The 21492-nt window shown below is 36.4% G+C and overlaps 1 protein-coding gene across 31 annotated transcripts in view; it reads left to right on the top strand.

The window, feature by feature from the left end:
- The window catches only part of LOC117416582 (muscleblind-like protein 1), a 78561-nt gene that overhangs the window by 40402 nt on the left and 16667 nt on the right, over nt 1-21492 (top strand). For 19 of the 31 annotated variants that reach the window (XM_059034433.1, XM_059034448.1, XM_034027766.3 and 16 more), the window contains 2 exons: nt 16933-17103; nt 18780-18839. In XM_059034433.1, coding sequence (XP_058890416.1) covers nt 16933-17103; nt 18780-18839 — 231 coding nt within the window. The remainder of the gene's footprint in view (nt 1-16932; nt 17104-18779; nt 18840-21492) is intronic. The other 12 variants (XM_059034437.1, XM_059034435.1, XM_059034445.1 and 9 more) reach the window with 1 other exon arrangement.

Raw genomic sequence — 21492 nt, 5'->3', positions numbered from 1 at the left:
GTTGAGACCTGTGCAGAGACATAGGCTGTGCTATAATAGCTAGTCAGTTATTTTATGAAACATCCTAGTCCGGGGAGCTCATAGAGTATATAGTTGTCAATCTACCACTGCCACCACTTCAGCTTTTAATATTGCATAAAAAGCTTAACTTCATGTTTTTTTGAAGGGGGAGGGGGTGGAATCTAACAACACCCTTCACTTTGACTGAAGATGGATATCATACTGCATTGTGATTATGTGACATTTTTAGTTTCTGGCTGATACAGGGATAGGCTTCATACTCAGTACACAACTGTATTCTGTGTTCCAGCCCCCCTTCCATTCTGCATCACATACTCAAAAAATAATAATAATCTAGTTTTATTTCATTTTGTATCCAATGAAAGTATGCACTTCACTGCTGGGATTAAAGAATTTGTGGTTAGGTAGGCATGTTTAATTCATTCTAGTGCAGTTCCAATGTTAAAATAATGTGGTCGACAGCCTTATAATGATAGTATTAAAGGTATGCATCACCCTGTTCATTGCTTTCCTTAGCAGACTACTTTAATATCTTTCAAATCCAGATACATTTCAGTGCAGACAGAGGAAGCTGTTAGAGAATTATAATAAAGCAATTCAGGGCTGGATTTGATTTGTCAGCTTTGCAGCCCAGCTTTACATGAATTGTGTCCCCAAAAAGGTCTAGACATGGAGCCGATGCAGTGGAAATTACCTTGTAAACCAGAATAAGGTTCAGGTGCAGTCATTTAAATATCTTAATATTAAGTGCAAAATACCAATATACTAATTATATAATGCAATACTGCAAAGGATTAGAGAGGCAAAATATTAAATTATATTAAAATGAAGGGAATCAAAGCAGAGAAAAATTGCCATTCATAGCATATGAAAATAAAAAGAAAAATATATATATATATATATATATAAAACAATCTGGCCCAGTTTCATTTTAGGACTGGGCCTGAATCTGGTTCAGATTGAACAAAAAGTCTGTATGATTTTCCCAATTCTATACGTGGCGCTAATGATAGAGGAGAAATGGGCAACACAAGGGAATTACCCCCCCCCCCCCCCCTGCCTATGACTAGGTCATATCCAGCAATGCCAAGGTTCTCAACAGTGATCTGCGTATGTTCCTCAACAGTGACTGAAGGGCTTAGTCTCTCAGGAGAACTCAAGGCGATGCCATCCAGATTCTCACAAAAGTAAATGTTCTCTTTTTGAACAGCATGTGCTATACCAAGCTAATGTATGAAAGGTATTTTTGTTTGCAGACCCTGCTACCTTAGGGCAGTAAAAAGTCTCATTTCCCACTATGCCTCATCAAGTGTTCATTGATTTTTTTTATTTGTTCCCTCCTATTTTCGATGTTAAAATTAAGCAGGGGATTTGAACCACTTGACATGAAATACATGCTTGCTTCAGCTGGAAATGTTAAGTATTGAAAATAGAGAGATGGGGTTTCAAACTTAAGATAACAAATACTGTATAACATACAAATATGTGTTATAAGTACAAATTAATACTATTAGCTATCCAATTAGATTGGTTGCTATTTGTCAGATCATTTATAATTACATGATAATAATAATAATAATAATAATAATAATAATAATAATAATAATAATAATAATAATAATAATAATAATTATTATTATTATTATTATTATTATTATTATTATTATTATTATTATTATTATTCATAATCATTTTTTAACTATTATGATGAATACTGTTAAGTTGGGTTTTACATAAAATTCCTCTTAAAGGGTAAAGTGGATGTTATTTCTCTTTACCACGTTGCTTTCATGATTAAATATGCTGTATAATTAACAACATAAATGATTTTGTTTCTGTTAAAAGGAATAAGTGTATGCAGGGTCGTATGAACCATCTTTTCCAAAGCCATCTTATCTTTACCTGAACTCAATACTGAAAGTGCCTTTTTCTTTCTTATTATCTGTAATAACAGGCTCAATACAATCTTCAAAAATAATCATATGGGTATAAAATATTTTAAATCATCAAATGAGGTTCACTTCATCTGAAGTTCCCTTTTAAGTGGCCCAATACAGTATATGTTGTAAAACAAAACAGGCAGTTATCTCCCTAGAAATGTATTGCTTATTGTAAAACTGTGCAGAATATGTTGTGACTTCTTTTTGTGCTTTATCAGCTAAGAATTGTTGGTCTAGATCATAATCACCAGGTATGTTTTGCCTTGTTTAATGGTATCGGTATTTGAATTTATATATGTATGAACCTTCCACAAAAGATGCATCTAATTATATATTCATCCCTTGATACGTTTATCATTTTGCCATGTTATCTCCTTAATTTAAAGTGCAGGTTGCAATTATTGTTTCAGAGCAAGAACAATGTGTCTTTGCACGAGAAAACATCTCTGAGAGCCTCTCCAAGCTGTGTCAGACACCGACATCTCCGAGCGACTGCCTCAGCATCACAAGCAGTCATTAGCAGAGCTCTGTTTAACAATATAAGACTGTCAAATGGCAGTCACTCAAACATTTCGAAATGAGATCCACGCCTGCAAATCCCCTTATTTTTATCCTGCCTGGTCAGCTCATGGTGTTAGGCTGTGGTGACAGAAAAGACATTCATCTATCATTCATCAGGGCATGTAGGCGCATACTACCAAATGAGGGCCAGGGTTTAAGAGTGGAGCTCTGTGTAAGAGTAATAATTGGGAGAGCAGATGAGTTTTAAAAGGTGGGCATTGTTAAAAAATCAGAAAGACATATATAGCCACGTCTGTCATTTTTTCCATTCTTATTATTTTGCATTCCCTTCACCCTCTAGGTTAATTGCAGTTAACATACTGTACAGGGTGTGTGTTCTGCTCTTGCATGAATAACTGTCAGTGCAATGTCCCTGATTACCATCATTTAAGTTATTGCATTAGTAATGCTCTGTTTCCAGTAAACTGAAAATAAAAACATACTTCTAATCTTTCATACAGTTGTCACATTTAAACCGACAGGAACCCTGTTTTTAGCATACATTATATGTTTTCTAATCTAGTATAACCTGTGGCTACGGTTTGTATAAGAAATCCTAAGTGAGATTTTTGTTTTGTTGAAATCTCCAAAAACAAAAGACTGATAATATACATTGTAGACTTAGCTGTCTTTTTTTCCATCAGGCCTGATCGACTAAAGTGTCACACATTTACCCCAGTAATGTCAGACCCATTTCATCGGTATAAATGCACAAAAATAAGTTATGCACAGCGTTTTGCTTTTTAATAAAATGCAACATAGCTAAAAATTGACACAGCAAGAGATTTTGATCTGTTTTCTTTACACGCAGTACAAAATACAATATAAAAAAATACAATTCTCAATCGGTGTTTTCTTTTTGTGCTTTGCTTTATCTAGTAACATCAAGTAATTATTTATTTATTTATTCATTATGACTTCTACACGCTCAGTAGGCAAGTCAGAATACATCAATAGTTCAGGGATATTTTTTTTTTTTTTTTTTTTCATAATACAAATGTAATTATCATATTACAATTAAAATGAGAGTTAAAATACAGTTGGTAAATAGGCACTGGCTTGATCAGCATAAAGTCAGCAATTTTTGTTGTAATTAATCTTCATCCTTCTTGTCAGCAGTTACCCAGAGGGCAATCTCTTAATGCTGTTAGTACAAGTGAATGGCACTATGAGATTATCTCTCCTAATGTGTATTGTGTAGTGTTTCCTCACAGTAAAGTGTGGCTGTATGACAGGGGCAAGGAACCTGAATAGAACTATCTATTAACTTTACTAACAACACTTACAAATGCTATTATAAATACAATGCACAATACTTGTGTGAGGTCACATGCAATCACAATTTCAAGTTTACTATGTTTTTTTACCCCCGCAACCTCATATTAACTCTGCTGAGCACTGTGCATCCTGTTTATCTATAAAGCCCACAAGACTGCTAGTTATGCAGGAAGACATTTAATGCTAGAAAACAGTGGAAATGTTGTGTTATTTACCATGCTTTACATATTACCAGCCAATGAAGCCAGGTCAAATCTTTCTTGAGAGACTCCACTGTCAGGGAATCTATTATGTTGTTTTTCATAATTGTCCTCCCAAGCCATCCACTGCATACATGCGTACCTTCTGTATCTGTATAATCTATTTAGTTATTTATCAGTAAAATCCATATTCAACTTGTGAATGTAAACCATCTGAATTTCAAGTACTAGTTGAGCTGCTCATTTTTGCCTGCATTTTAATAATGATGACGAGGGAAAATGTTTTTCTGTCATTTTCAGACTGATGTTTGAGAGGCTGTTGCTATGCAACCACTGCCTTAACACTAACATTTAAACAAATCTATTTATGAGCAGATATTTCATGTATATTCCACACAAATAAAATTAAGGATTGGCTTCACTGTATTCTATGACCTTAGCTGCTGGAAAACTCAAAGGAAATTGAAACCTGGCAGAACTCAAAAACATTTTTTTTTTGTTTGCTTTCAATTTGCTTTTGAAGCCGTGGCTGCTCCACTAGAACTGAGGGGCTGAGTTGCATTAGGGCTTTCTAAATACTGTTTTTTTTTTTTTCAAAACTGGAGAGCGAGTGAGAATGGGAAAGAAAGTGAGAGGACGAAAAAAGAATAACATACATGTATATTGAATATAGAGTATAACTGTTTCAGTTTGATAAACACATCATTAAGCAGAGGCCAGAAGGGCGTAACTCTTGGAAAAGTGCCTTTGTTCAGAATTGTGAGCACACGCGCTGACTCAGAGAGAATGGAATTTCTGCATTTTAAATACAACCAAGTTTCTCTAAAAAAGAAACATCTTGTGGATAAATGCAAACGATCATCATATCCAGTGTTATTAAGTTTTTATTTTACATGCAGAAAGTCACACTGTTCGCTGCTTTACTCTTACTGAATGAATAAATACAATAAGAGAGTACTGTGCTGACCAATATAAAGATCATAAATGCATGTGGCTTTAGTAAACTTGTCTTTTATATGTCATGTACATGCACTAAGAATGTCACTGACTAGCTGATGTGGTTAGATTAATGTCTTTAATCTAAAAAGTTGCAGATGCAGCAAAACCCTTTCTGTTACTGTGAAAGCAACATTTTGTTATGCATACAATGACAATGGTTGCAGACAGTACAGTTTTTACTTTTATAGAGTAGTTCAGGTTGTGAAAAAAAAAAAAAAACCCGAAACAAGTCTGAACATATTTTGAGGTATACTTTAAAAAAAAAATGAGGACAGTGTATGAGACATTTTGAACTCGTATCTAAATGAAATGACAGTTGCGGGAAGTAACAGTTTTACACATTTGACTTAACATCTTTATTTTTGGTGTGCAAATGCTGAAAGCCAGTGCAGTCACATTTTCCTGCCAAAAACCCATATTCAAATGGGTGATTTGTGTGGGTTTGAAACTCTGAGTAGTCTTGTGTACACATAGCTGCATTTCCTCCCACTATTCATGGTGTGATACATACAAGGCGCTTACTGTTACACTGCTCCATAGCAGAAGTTCAGAATGTTGATTTTATGGTTTAAATTAACTCATTACACCCTTGTAGGTATGTAGCTGTATGTAAGCTCGCTATCATAATATCAATGAGTCAGACTTCTCGTTCCGGTCAAAAGACAGCAACTATTTGGTACTGCCATTGTACTGAATTTTTGTGATACAGTATACTTTACAGTTACCTTATTAACAACTCCAATTAGTCATAGCTATAAATTATGCCATTGTTCCAATTCAAATAATGGTGTCAAATATGAATTGAGAACGAAAGTCTGCTTTTGTGTGTGTGTTGGGGAGTATTAGGGAGTTGGGGGTTGACTCAAACAAGGTATTGTCCAAATACCACAAATCATGGAATTTGCTTTGTTTGTCTGCCAAATCCTGCTGGGGTTTATATAACAGAAGCAACTGTTTCAGCATGGTTAGTTTTTATTGTTAGACTGTGGGTGCTGTTACAAATGGCTGTTTAATAAGCTGGAAGATAGTAGGCATGGCAGCTCCTTACTTGTCCTAATATGTTCCAGCCTCCAGGAGGGCACATCTTCCATTTTCCACTCAATTTCAGTAAAGCTGGTATAGCAGATTTTCTTGTCCTGCAGGGGTGACATGTTCATGAAAGTATTGAAGGCAAAAAATACCGAAGGAAGATGGTGAGATAGGGAGTATAAAACCACAATTCTTAGTAAAAGGAAAAGACAAATGAAAACATTTAATAAAGGTGTGAAAGGAGCATAAAATGTATTTTATATTCTGGGTCTTAACTGCTGCTATGTTATTCATTCTGGATATAAGGACTCTTCTTTCAGCAAGATTTTGGTACAGCTCTAGCAATCTGTCCAGTCGGCTCCCATGCTGTTTGGCAACAGAGGAGCTCAGTAGTTCAATTGGCTTACCCTGCCAGTATGGTCTGTGTCCATAGAGGTCTGTGACCTGTTGGCAAACTAGTCTCTTATTTGTTTCCTAACTGCAGTATTACATAATTTCCTGGGAGACTGAGGTTTGTGAATGAGACACCCCTTTATAAATATTCACAAATTAGGCCTACCTGGTAACATTTTCAGATCAGCCCATCATCTCCCCTGCACCTTGCAGCTGGCTTCTCTGAAGGGAAATTTACATTTTTTTAATTTTTATTTTAGATTTGCTTCTGAGGAAGAGGTTGAGGGCCAAATTATCTTTAGATTTTGTGCTGTTTAAATAAAATAATGTCTAAATCTATTTTCTTTAGCTGGGCGTGTCATTCCTGAACTCCCTTTCAGACGAGCAACTGAACAAACGATAACAAAAAAATCTTGGCAAAACAATTTTTTTCCTGCCAGATAATCTCTTAATATTTGTTTTATAGGGAAAGAGGGACAAAACATTTCTGTACTAAGTAACTACAGGGGAATAGAGCATTTAGAATTAATTATTTACAGGGTGCTTTGGTATGCCTTATCAGTGCATGGTATTGATTACTTTTTTTGTGTAGATTTTGATCTTGAACAAAAATACGTATTACTTTACTGTACCCAGTATTAGAAAGGCCTTGTAGAATATGCCATAATACTTTTCACTGCTAAGGTTAATAGAATGCTTCAATCTACTGCTGCCTGTGCCATAGTAAAAAATGCCAATTCTGCATTGTTCTATTTACAGCCTAGTACGATTTAATCTAAATAGCACCACTATTAATTAAAATAGTGATATCTGTGTACCAAGGTAATGAGAAACATCATGCAAGCCTTTTTACTGTACTTCTGTGAAACGCAAAATATGTGAAACAGGGCTTTTTAATATTTAAACCATGGTAGTATTTAGGCCCATCAATCAAATATACGGTCTAATTGTGTTATGTAGACTTAGAGTATGCCTATCCCTATTTATATTTTATTTTTGTGGCATGAAGTTTAGATTCTTTCAAGGTTCTTAAGAACCTTGCAATTCATCTCTGCATACCTGTTATTTTAAACGATCACCTTCTCACTTCTCAGGTAAATGCATTTGTTTTCCATAACTGTATACATGTAAACTGTCTATACCATTCCTGTCAAGATGTTTAGATTTCCACTTGGAAGCAGCCTTATGGGAGGTATAAAAGGCAGAGAACCCTGCCATTGACCATGTTGCTCTCAGCAGAGCTTCCTTATCTACACAGCCACTCTTCAAGGCAGCAGTATGGCTTTCCAGTTCATGTCCCAGTTACTGTGAATACCCTCAGGTCTCACAGTATTACCCTGAACTAAAGAGTAATATTCAGAATTAATTGTCCATTACAAGTATTTGCAAGTACAATTAATGAACTAGGTCTACTGAATTCTTTGCTATTTAAAGCAGTCGTATTCTCATTATTTTGCTTGGTTATGAATGACATGTCAGATGAACCCAAATATTTTGAATGTTTTTTCCATGTTAAGTAAAAGCTCCTGACACACATGGCAAACACCTGTGAAAGCATTTCTTATATCGCATACTACAGAAATCAAGCAATATTTCAAATCAGAATCCCTTTCTATGTCTTGCGGCCCTAAGGGGGCTGTTGATAAGAATGTTATTTAGTTATTATTTTTTTAAGATGCAACAAACTGCTTCACAATTGATTTTTTTTTTGTCTTTCATTTCCTTTCATCTTTCTTAATAGCTGCTACGTTTTAAGTTATTATTATTAAAACATTTTTAATAGGCTTTGTTGAAAAACAAAATCACAAAACCAAATCAAGCATAATCTTAAAATCAGAATTCCTCTAAATGACACAACCATTGACGTTCTTTTTAGTACTTTGGTTGAAGAACAATTAATTCAGAATTGACGTTTTTCTGGCTGCATATAAACCCAGCAGCAGACGTTGTGCTTTATGGCATTCAGGTCACTGTCTGGGCTTTCCAGACTGCCTTTAAATAGTAACTAGCAAGATTGTGCCGTACTTAGAGTATGCTGCTGTGATTTCTCATACTGCCGCTGGATCCCTTTTGAAGAGGTTTGATGAGCTTTACCATAACGCTGCTAGATTTGTAACTTGCTCAGTATGAACATTTAGACTGTCTACTCTTCTGTCGGTGGTACTGTGGATTCTCATTCTGTCACTTTAATGTTAATGTATTTCATGTTTCATCAACTTTCAACCTGTTCATAAAGAGGTATTGATCAATTATTGGTCGCTCCTTATGGAAAGCTGCAACTAAGTTTGGGGTATAGGGCAATTTCCTTCATGGAAAGAGTTGCATACACTCTGATTGATCTAAGTACTTTTAATGGCTACATGCAGAGTAATTAACATACAATGCAAAGACAGCTTATCTGAAAGTAATAAACACTAAGTGGGGAAATAATTCAGAGATAAATTGATTAGTACAGAATATCTATCTATCTATCTATCTATCTATCTATCTATCTATCTATCTATCTATCTATCTATCTATCTATCTATCTCTATCTATCTATCTATCTATGTACACACATGCACACACACACACACACACACACACACACACACATATAGTAAATATGGAATGAAGAGGAGGGTCATAGTGGAAAATTGTTGCCCCGCGGGAAGACTATTGTTACCGACGGGGCCGCAGGCTGAGGTCCAGCACCCTGGAGGTAACAATATTCTTCTTGAGGGGCATTTCATTTTTGTTTAAATATATCTGATGTACTATAAGTAAATAAATAAATAACACAAAATGTTTTTGAAGTTCATACCGCATTTCTGACTGGTGCATAATTACTTTCAGCCATTTTCTCTTGTTGTGAGGAGTGCAGGGGAAGGGCGTTCCATTGTAAAGGGGTGGGACTGACAGTGATGTGAACCAATCACATGTCAGAGGAAGACTATTGCCCTGTGGTGTAGGGATGTTAGGGCAACAGTTTAACCTATCGGGCTAAATGTATGACATACAAAATACAATCAGATTGAAATGTGTCTACAAAAAACATAAATAGCCAACTATAGGCAATAGAGAAGACTAGACAGGGCTGGGACTATGTAATTTAGGAGCTAAATTGGACCATTTTGGAGTTGAGTTCCTACGCAGATTCAAAATGATGTCATGTTTATAGCTCAGTGTTTGACTAAACCGCTATTGGCCAGGTTACAAAACAGAGTGTGCTTTCTTCATCCAGCTAAATGCAGAACGTTTCTGTATTTAAAAGCCAGTTATCAGAGGCAACCCATTTGCAAATAACTATCTGCAGCAACTAGGGTCTGACTACAGTGTGAATCCAGTGACATATAGAAGATTAAACTTCAGACAGCATAAGAGTGATCAGACTGCCTTTTTGCATGTTAATTTGTATGTGGGAGGCATCTTTCCAAAGTACGTATTACAACAAAACACTAATAAATTACAGTCACATTTCACTTACTGTGGGGGTCCCGAGCGGCTCACCTGGTAAAGCCGCAGGTTTGCATCCTGGCTGTGGTACATTAAATTGTTGGTTTTCGCTGGGGCTTACACAGGGAGCGTCCCATTGGCTCTGGTGACTCTACTGGCCAGGCACCCAGTGAGCTCAGCACCTGTAGTGGTGGTTTGTCCTCCAGGGGCTGCTAGCTTGCCGACATCTGATATTGAGCGCCTGGGAGTAAAGAGGTAATTAACTTGGATCAGTGCACCCCCACTGACATTTAGTTCTCCTGAGCTGTTGTGGAGAATTGCTCAAATTGGGAAGAAAAGCAGAGGTAAAATAATTGGGCACTCTGAATGATAAAAAAAAAAAAGAATAATACAATGCCAGCCTGTCGGAGCTCTACAAGTGTTTTCCCTGAGATCATTTATTGATAAATTAGCTCCTGAGATAAACATGGCAGAGGCCATAGCATCCAGTTGTTTTCTATATCTCCAAATCCGTATCCGTAAAATTATATTCCTTAAAACTAAATTAATATTTATTCACAAAGCTATTCCATAGACCTTTCTGTAAATATAAAGAGATGTCCTTTTGCCAGTGTTTTGTTACTTGTATTGTCCATACTACTGAATCAGGAAATATGTGAGAGAGAGAGAGAGAGAGAGAGAGAGAGAGAGAGAGAGAGAGAGAGAGAGAGAGAGAGAGTTAAGTAGTGAAGTTTTAGCAGGTTTTATACAATAAAAAAGAGACCACTGGCTGTTGTGCTTCTTTCCTTCAAATTACTGATGAGTGAATGATTATGGATTTACTGTAGCATAGCAACAGCTCCTACCCTCATGAACTGTAGGCAAAAGGCAGAGCTGTTGCGATTAATGCCAGTCAGCCAGTCCCCTATCCTTGCCAAGATCAGACAGTTTAAAATATTACAAGCATATTGTGACCCATAATTAACAACACCTGGTTCGGCTGTTTAGTTCGGCCTGGGCTATCTTCCGAAATACTGTTGATATGATACAAGGAGAAAAACATCATGTGATAGCTGTCTGCTCCTCCCTTGTTCTCCTGTTCATTAATATATGTTATGATGCTGCTTTCGTTAGCTTTGTTAAATGCACTCAGCAAGGGTTCCTCGCTTTCAAGTGTTTATATATATTTTAAGACATTTACATTTATGGCTAAACCTCATTAAACCAGTAATACCCAACGTCAGTTTGGATTTACGTTTTCTGCTACATGATATCCATTCTAAAATGCTATGGGTGGGATCACATTGAAATACAGCTTAGGTCAGTCTGGATAACTAACTTAATCCTCTTTAAGCTTCGACGGGGTAGCATAAGGCCAATAATTTCATGTTGTCTTGTTGTGTATAATACTGGTATGAACAAGGTTCTTCTGTTTGACGGGAAAACCTGGAGGACATTAACTGTATGGGATTTCAGGGTGTTTTTTGTTGCAATACCAGCAACCATTCTTCAGTAATAAATATAATGTTTACTCATTAGATGAAAAATAAATGTTTCCATGACAAACCTTTGGCACTGTCAAAATAATAATGAACATCAGACAAGCAGCATCACGGTAATGGGAATTAGACCAACAGCACTGCATTTTAATTTCTTACTGTCAATTATTATCTGTATTACGTTGAGACAGGCGAATACATTATTCTGCTAAGAGCTGAGGGATACTCTTGGGTTGTGGACAATTTTTTTTTTTTTTTTTTTTTAAATTTAGTCGTCGCCAATTTTTTTAACCCGGTTTTTCTCCACACTTTAGCATGCCCAATTATTATGTGTATCCTCGGCTCACCGCTCGCAACCCCCCCGCCGACTCGGGAAACGGCAGCTGGAACACGCGTCCTCCGAAACATGCTCCTGCCAAGCCGTCATTTTTCCCACTGCAGATCCACAGCAATGCCGCCAGACCTATAGTGCCGGAGGACAACACAGATCTGGCGGCTCCACTGCAGAACCACAGGCGCCCTATCGGCCACAGGGGTCGCTGATGCGCGGTGAGCCGTGGATTCCCCTGCCAACCTAAGCCTTTCCTACCCAGGCAGCGCTCAGCCAATTGTGCGCTGCCCCCTAGGAACTCCCGGTCATGGTCAGCTGTGACATAGCCTGGATTCAAACCTGCGATCTCCAGGCTATAGGGCTCATCCTGCACTCTGCGCGGAGCAGGGTTGTGGACGATTAAAAAATAGAGTAGAAGTCTGATCAAAGAACCATTTTTACTGCGAGTAATTCTGGATAATCCTGGTTGTGTGTGGGCAGGCATGCTGGAACTTCTGGTTTGATACCGTGTTCACACTTCCTAAATAATACACGACCATCACTGATAGAAAACACAACTGTGAATGAAGTAAATGGCAATCACGTGGTTTCAAATGTTTTTGGTTTCAAATGTTTTTGTTTGTGCATTATGTAGTTCTGAAACATTACTGTGTGTGTTTTACAAATGGTGCAAATAACACCCTGGGGTTCAATAGCGTTCATTAATAAGGGCTAAATTCTGAAAGAAGATAGTTTTAATGTAGCCTTAATGTGGCTTACTGTGTATAAGAATTATACTAACATTAGGTCTTTGGAGCAGAAGATTATTACCAGTTAATTATATTTGAGTTGGTGTAAGTTTCAGTTTCCCATTTCCCAGTTCAGTGCAACTGTATAAATACGATATGATTTGGAAATAGAGCAACAAGTCTCATAATTCACATCCTTTTATGTATCTTTTTATAGTAGATTTTCCCTGGGACAGGGTTATTAGTCTTAAAACTGGTTCAACAGAGAGGAGAAACAGTTATCACGAAAGAAAGAGCCATTTACCAGCTACACCTCATTTAAAAGCAGTCCCTTTTGGAAATGATTTGTGTGAAATTGTATTCAGCACGATTGCACATACAACAAACTGTTTGTCTATTTGTAATGTGTCCGGATAGTGCAAACGTTGATGTCTCCTGCAGTTTCTAATCTATTTACTGAAAGACTCTGTCTCTAAAGCCTTGGTTCCAAGGCTTTGCTCAAGCCATACACATATGAAATGCAAAAAACTATAGTGAATTTGTTTTACCCTGTAGATTTTAGTAATAGCACACATTGGGCCCTATTTAGCAACGTCTGCAAACCCCTAAGGCAATCACAAAACACAGTATCAGACGTACATGTGGGCAAACAGACTTTGCCCATATATGTGATTTAGCAACCGTGTTTCAGTGCCCACTCGGCAAGTCAGCATTAGCGTTGGACATGAGCTGAACTTTAGGGGAGTGTCCTCATTTACATACAAATGTAGTGATTTAGCAAACCATCAACAGTGTTAGCGTTTGCGTTTCAGTTGACATGTGAAAACCAGGTCTAAACTCTGTGCAAATTACATGGTCGACAATAAATAATGGTGAAACTGCCAGGGAAGCAGGCAAAGAAAATGTGACACTTTGTACTGTGATTTTGTAACAACTGTAAGTCATCCTGGATAAGGGCATCTGCTAATAATTAAATAATAATAATAATTTCTACGTTCCAGACAAAGAGAGGAGGAGGAGACGTCCCCAAATATTTAGAAGTCATCTGTCTTTTCTGAGCCTGTCTGACACACAATGTATGCAGCATGTAGTGTCAACGTGCAAGTAGTGTGTGATCTGTGATGCCAACAACTACATCACAAATGTGTATGCAAACTATCGTTGCTTCGCTCATGTTTATCCTCACTAATTCAGAGGTGGCAGCTGCATTTCAGCGCGCTGACAGTCTGAGAGGCTGGTTGATAGGGGACAATGGGTATCCACTGAAGCAGTGGTTACTGACACTGCTGCTCAACCCCACGACCCCTGCCGAACACAGGTATAATTGTACCTTTAAATGTGCTCATACTGTAATTGAGCGAACATTTGGAATCCTCAAAATGTGATTCTGATGTTTGTATGTCTCTGGGGGAACACTACAGTACACTCCACAGAAGGTTAGCAATATCATCCGGGCTTGTTGTGTTTTACACAACATAGCTCTCTGTAATGGATGTTAAACTTACAGAGGAAAGATTACATGGTTTGAGGGAAGCAGATGCTGAACTTGAAGCCCCAGCTGGAGGTTGCAGATGCTGCAAGTGCCAGGCAGGTCAGACAAAGCCTTATACACAGGGGTTCACATAACTGGTAATGTAACTTAATTTTGCTTATAGATCACTTTTTTTAATTTTGGATACACTCTCACCCTCTGGGCTGCTAAAAAAATGTGTAGCCTTGCTTGAGGGACTTGGTCATCGTCTTCACGTGGGCTGTTGGACATTTTAAAAAATGTTGCGCTTTCGTCTTCCTTCTTTCTTTTGGTTTCAAAATACCCTCCGTTCGCTATCACAGACACACAGCTGCTCTTAAAGGGAATGTTAAATCCTTATTGGATGTAACCTTACTCCCCCCCCACTGCTTTGATTGGCTGGGCACATGTTTCGCTATCTGATGTGCTTTCACCCACACGTGAGACCCGACTTCAAATCACGTTTGCGTGCGCTATCGCAGCGGTTCGCGAACGCTGTCATTTTTGCCCTAGCGATAGCAGCTGCGCACATGTTTGCTAAATAGGGCCCATTGTGTTTTTCAAAGAGTTTGAAATAGATTCCCATTGATATATACAAGCTCAAGCGAGCCACGGCTTTGCATTGAACTCTGCTGAAATAATTCCATGGTAACTCAACAAAGATGACATAAGTGCTGCCTGTTTATGTTTAGTAAAAGCTAACAACTGTATCTAAGAGAAACAAACATGTGTATTATATCACAGTCATTATTCTGACTTCCCTAACACCTTTTAATGCATTCATTAGCCAGGTAAAGAACACTCACCGGGCATGTGTTGAAAACTCTTTCCCAAGCAACATGCCATTTTTCATTCACTGTCTGCCAGTGATTTGTGGCATTTTTCATTACGGCCTATTACCTATATCCTTCCTCCATCTGTTATTATCACTGACATCTGCCACCATCTTGTCATATTGAAATGTCCTCAAGAATTTTCTCCAGCATTCACCTCTTATCTGGTCAGACACCAGCTCTATATAAGGAACCAGCATGTACTTAAATAATTAGCCTCCTGCCAAGGAATGAAACAGTTTAAAATTATTTTTAGCTCCTCATTTTTACACAAGTTCTTGGAAAATCTTTTTTTAGAATGGCATTACATGTACTGGTTAGCATCAGAACTGTTTTCTGGAAGACATACAGCATACTCTTAGAATATTCCTTTAAAGCGTGACTGTATTCTCACCTCTGGAGGCGTGCGTTTCAATCCAGTTTAGGTGAAATTAGTCTGGTGTTAACGTAGTTCCCTAGTGAGTTATTCAGGTCAGGGCTGAGTTGTGAAGGAGACACCCCAGTGGAATCTCTTGGTTCAGTTCCTCCTTTGTTTTTAAAATGTAACTTTGGCCTTCATATTTTCAGGTGGAAATTTCAAGAGTTTTCTCTTTGTTTAAAAAAAAAAATAAACATTTGAAATATAAGTTTACAACCTTGATTAATATTATTAACCCAAGATAACAACTAAATATCCATTATTATATATTAATTGACATCTGTTTTGCTATCCTTCTGCAAAACGTCTTAAATGTTATTGTTTTAAATGTTTATAATTTTGCAAACAGCTAATAGTTGCTTTTAACATTGCATTTGAAAGAGTTGTTTATTTTAGATTGCATTTAAATGCCAACAGTAGAACATACTGTACCTGACATGCTTTGCTTATTATTATTGATATCATAAATTATTAAAAGATTATGAAAGCAGTAGGTTATGAAATGATTTACACGCTGTAATGAGATATAGGCTAATAACCATATATTACTAGGTAAATTGTATGCTTTGTCACATGACAGTGTGAGGAGAAATGGAAACTTTCACTGGGAGAAGGTAATTAACAGTTAATAATGAATGTGTCTGGAGTGATGACAGCTGGTATAATTAGTTTAAAAAATGAGGACCCTTAAATGTTGTCTCTCTGTTAAAAGAAAAATGCATATAGTAAGTGATATTGGTCCACTATTTAAAAAAAAGAATGATTTTATCAAAACCTTAATAATCATGCTCAACATGGCAGATATCAGTAATTATAATATTTTAGTAGTGTACTGATTTGGTACAGAATTAGACATTTTCTTTTTGACTAAACACACCTAAAGCTGCAGTGTTTAGGGTATGCCAAGCAACCTGGAGTTACTTTTCTGGAGTAGCTGAAAATAGAAAGCCTTTACAATTAGACAGATTGATTAAAATAAAACGACTGATCTGCTTTCAGTTTTAAATGGACGCCTCCGGGTTAGACTGCCAGGATAATGACATATGAGGAAAAGGAGAATATTTAAAGAACAAAAATGTAATACCATTTCAGAATTCAGCACCGATGAAAGACATTAGACTGGTATTATGCTACTGACATCCCCACACCCCTAAGTCCTAAGATATGAAATATTCATCGACACAACAAAATAAAGATACAAACCTGGCGTCTGTGACAAAAGTGTGAAAAACTTGAAGTGTACTTGGAGCTGAAATCACAATGAACGGAGGTGGAGCCACGGTGTTACTGTAGCATGTATTGTTTCTGTCTTTATTAGGCCTGTACACAGAAAACAGCAAAGATAAAAATACGATGAACAAATATTCTATCTTTACGTCCAGTTCTCATTCTTGACAGCTGTTTTGCCAGGTTATTCATGTGTCTGTTACATGTTATAAAAACGTTGTGTATACTTTTAAATTCTACTTTAATTAATTAATTAATTAATTAATTAATTAATTAATTAATTAATTAATCCAATTACATGTAACTAATTACCTTGCTAGTTACACCACAACACTGGTATCTACATGAAAACATACATATACATATGCCTTTTCAGATTGAGGCTGCTCGTGTGTTGTATTTTGTGTGCTTGAAAAAGCCTAGAGGAAGAGCATCAGCTGGGGCCAATACATAGGAAATCAGATCCCACTGGAAATCGCTCTGTGCGTGTGTTAAAAATAAATAGCATTTGATTTTATTTGCTTATGATTATTTCTCTTTTTTCCCTTTAGGGCCGCTGCTCACGCGAAAACTGCAAATATCTGCATCCTCCTCAACACTTAAAAACACAGTTGGAGATAAATGGACGCAATAACCTAATTCAGCAGAAAAATATGGCTATGCTGGCCCAGCAGATGCAGCTTGCCAACGCCATGATGCCTAGTACTCAATTACAACCTATGGTAAGCAAGCTTTAACTCACAAAAAAAAATCAAGCCTGTGACCTAGAGATGAACTGTATGATGAGTTTATAACATGTTTTATTGCAGACAGACAGAAGCTGAAACTGGATAGCATGGGTCAGATATCTGACAGATGCCACCTCTGAGATCAGCACTTAGAATCAGAACTGGTATTGTTTCCCCGCATAGTATATTACATTTAACCAAAAAGCATTCTTTTGCCAAGCTGTGCTGCAGAGATATTAAGTTTCAAAGCACCGTCCCCTTTTTTAGGATTAACAAATTAGCGCATCGTTAGTTGCTAATGTAGGTTAATATTTATAAATGCAGAAAAGCTTAAAGGCATCTGGAATAAATTTTGGAGCTGTGACACTAAAAAAAAAAAAAAAAAAAAATCTGATAAAGTAATGCAAATCAGCATTGAATGTGTTCTAACAGGGGAATTGCACAAGGCATCATGTTTATTTAAATAAAGAATAGATAGGACTCTTTATTGAAATAAAGGAAAGGAGCACAAAATCATGCCAAAGCAAATCCTTTTGTAAATACAGTTTATGTATGTGTAAACTCTACAGTATGTTGCATGTAATGTATAGTGCATATTATGCCCTAAACTGTATTTGCCTTTTTTATTAACTCATAAATCGGGCCCATTTTTATTTGAAAAAAGCAAAGCTATCTCATACTGTATGTTTGCATGTGGTAATTCCAGTTATACTGGGGCCCGTGGGTCTGAAATCTTAGCAGAGATTGACATTGATAATCAGATTGTTTTAGAGAAACAGTTAATAAGGAAACATTTATCTTTTTTTTCAAGTCTGTTACATTGTTTCTTCCTAAGTAAATTCTAAATGTTGAACATGTGTTTCAGATGTTCAGTTAGATAATCCACTTTGGTTGCAGCATAAATATAAACCCCTATTTTAAAATGCCAGGGGTTATACAGTACAAAACACCATTTCTGTGCAAAGCTGTGTTGTATTATAGTCTCTTGTAGAGGTAAAAGGAATGTTTTTAAAAAGCGTGTCACTAACCCAAAATTGCAAACCTCAACCTCTCCCATAACTTGGTGTGATCCATGTGTGAGAATACCTTACCCCTTCACTCCTCCTTACCATTGCCTTTCTGCATTGTTTGAGCACTTTCTTCTTTTTTTATCAATCACCCTTTTTCTGCAATCATTTCCAGGTCTATTTTTCTGATCACTGATGGCTTGATTTTTGTTTGTGTTATTACCTTTTGTTATTCAGTCCATGATATATATATCCCATTATATGTTGCATTGTATGTAGATTTGTAACCACAGCAGAAAACATGTGCATTATGCTGATGTCACTATTTGTATGTAAAGCTCCTGTATTCATATCATGATTTGGAGATGTAAGACTAATGTTTAAACATTTGTAGAAAAATGTAGATTGATACCTGAGTGCTGAAAAAAGTGTCTTATTCTTGGAATAATTGTGATGACATCATGAAAAGCAGTTTGGCACAGCTTAGGATAACTCTGCCTGAGTAAAAACAGCATCTCAATTCAGACTTTTACAGTCAACTGGTCTATTCTGAATCAGGTACCAAATGGAGCATCTTAGAGTTTAGGATGAAAAAAAAAAATTAATTAATTGGAAAGGCATACCACGGTTGTTTTCTAAATCTTCCTTTAAAATATCACACAGATAGACCGTTTGCTTATTCACCCTGAATCTTCATACAATTCGTCCCCCCGTTTCTTTCAAGTAAGTAACTCTGTTTTTTAAAAACCTATTTTCAGGATCATTTCTTGTCTTTTTCCTAACCATGTTTTCTTCTGCTTCATCTAAAACAATACTGTATACTAACACTGTGTTTCCAAATGCATCCCAGCATTCCCTGAATACAAACAGCTTCTGCCTTCCTGTTGCTCACATGTGAAAAGTCATGGTTCAAACCAGAGCAAAGGATATCTGCTAAATGAATGCTATACAATCAATAAGTTTGTAATATGTGGGACTAAATGTTGAGAAATGCCTTGTTGTTGCTGTTGTTAATTGTTTCAGAAGTCAAAACTCTATAACGTATCATGATATGATGATTTCATGAAAAGTGAAATATAATATAATTTGTGTTTCAGGGCTGGCACGCTAAAATCCATAATCATTTTCAACGCATACCATTTTTACATTACTGCTGCAGCAATTACTGTTCTCTAAGCTCTATAAAAAAAGTTTGTTTTATGAATTTGTAAAGAAGAAAAGCTAGAATTTACAAATAAAAAAATAAGTCTGAAGTACTTCTAACCAAGTAATTACCATTATTTTAAATAATGTTTGCTTTCTTTGACATCCCACTCCAGTTCCAGTTCTTTTTTCTTTATTTTCTTTAATGTCTCTGCATATTTTAATTTGAATCTACATTGCATGCTTATGTGTTCTGTATGGATTTATGCAGCTTTAATTTTGTGGTCGGCAGAGAGAGTGGGATTGCCAGAAAGTAGTAAAGCAGGCACACAATATCTCAAACATCACTTCCTGCTGCAGATGTCCTGGCATACCCTCATAGTTAAACCACAGGGCCTACATTTTAGTTTTTGAGAAGGTCTGTTGCATCCTAGTGTGCTACCTTTTTGTGGGAGTTTGTTTTTACTCCTGGAAAAGTAATTAACATGAAGCATTTCCTTAGTATTTTTTTTCTGCCCACTGTCACTTAAAAGTTAAAATAACAATGTCAGACTAGCATTACTTTTCTTACAGCTATCTAACACTGTTGTTGTTGTAGCTTTACAGTAGGAATCCAGTCACTAAAACCCAGCACAACATACATTGAATTGAATTGAATTGAATTGTCAATGTAAGGTATTCCATTTAAGGCTATACAATTAAATGCTGAAATTGTAGAAGATTTTTAGACTATGCTGATAAGAAACTCAGTTTATTATTGTAAAACACTAGCTTGATATAAACCATAAAATATATAACCTCTTGTTAAACACAATCCTGTCAAATTTCCTGTTTGATTTTGTTAACAATGTGGACTTGAAGTGCTGTCCAGGTGGTCACTTCATACAACAAATGTTAACACTGTCTTGGTAACGTCACTTCCAGATGTTTTTTGTACCGGTCCTACTGGAGACAGATTTGGAAATAATTTTTAATAAACAACAAATACAACACAACTCTATTTATAGGGGCAGCACTGTGGAGTAGTGGTTAGGGCTCTGGACTCTTGACCGGAGGGTCGTGGGTTCAATCCCTGGTAGGGGACACTGCTGCTGTACCCTTGAGCAAGGTACTTTACCTAGATTGCTTCAGTAAAAACCCAACTGTATAAGTGGGTAATTGTATGTAAAAATAATGTGATATCTTGTAACAATTGTAAGTCGCCCTGGATAAGAGCGTCTGCTAAGAAATAAATAATAATAATAATTTTAAATAGTGTATGCATTATTATAGCCCTTGCAACATAATATTCAATATTCAATATTCCAACTTGGAGAAGTCAGGCTTCAAAAAGTTCTCTGCATTTTATATCAGGGTCAAGAATGTGTCAAGGGTGAATTGCTTGGTCCAATTTTTGAAAATATGTGACTAGCCTTATACATTATATAGGCTAGCCTTCAGTTAATTAAAACAAGCCTTGTTAAACAAAACTGCTAAATACAGCCAATTTAGATGGAGTCAATTTTTTTTAAGTGGCAGCATTTGCTTTGACTGTGATAGACAATACACAATATATGTGTCCTTGATGAATGAAGTGACAATACTTCTTGACATGTTTCCAAGCACAAGGGCATTCTTAAGAAAAGAAAAAGGCGCTCATTATTTTTATGTTGTCTGTGAAACAGGATTATTAAAAAGTATAAACCTACACAAAGGATAGAAGGGGAGCCATTAAGAAGACTGCAATAGATCTAGTTATTCCCAATACAGAATAAATCTCAAGAAAAAGGCAACCTAGTTTTGAGTGTGGGAGGTTCTTTTAATTCCATGCATGTTCTGAAGGTGATCTAATTAGCTCTCTTTAATATATTATTGCTCTAAGATACTTTAAATTAAAAAAAGTTATTTGTAATCTTACCAACAGAGGTTGAAATTGGCACTAGCCTAATATCCAGCAGGTACCCCAGTGGAAAACTTGCAGCATTTATTTATTTTATCATTTTTAAAATAGAATATGAATATTTCACTGGAAATTCTTTTAAAATATTATAGTATTTTCATAATTTCCGAGAGCTCAAATGAATGTGGTATTCCAGTCTGGTAACCTGACCAGCCTGCATTGAAAATAATATTGTTTGGTTTACTAAGATGAACATGGGATCATGCAAGGAGAATAGATGCTGCGTATAACTATAATCATTATAAATCACTGATAATCCTGGACAAAAAGAACATGTTCTTTAAATCTCTTGTT

This window comes from Acipenser ruthenus, chromosome 12 (assembly GCF_902713425.1).
Source record: "Acipenser ruthenus chromosome 12, fAciRut3.2 maternal haplotype, whole genome shotgun sequence".
In the NCBI taxonomy this organism is placed as follows: Eukaryota; Metazoa; Chordata; class Actinopteri; order Acipenseriformes; family Acipenseridae; genus Acipenser; species Acipenser ruthenus.
The sequence above is the reverse complement of the archived record's forward strand: the minus strand, read 5'-3'. Positions and strand labels throughout refer to the sequence as shown.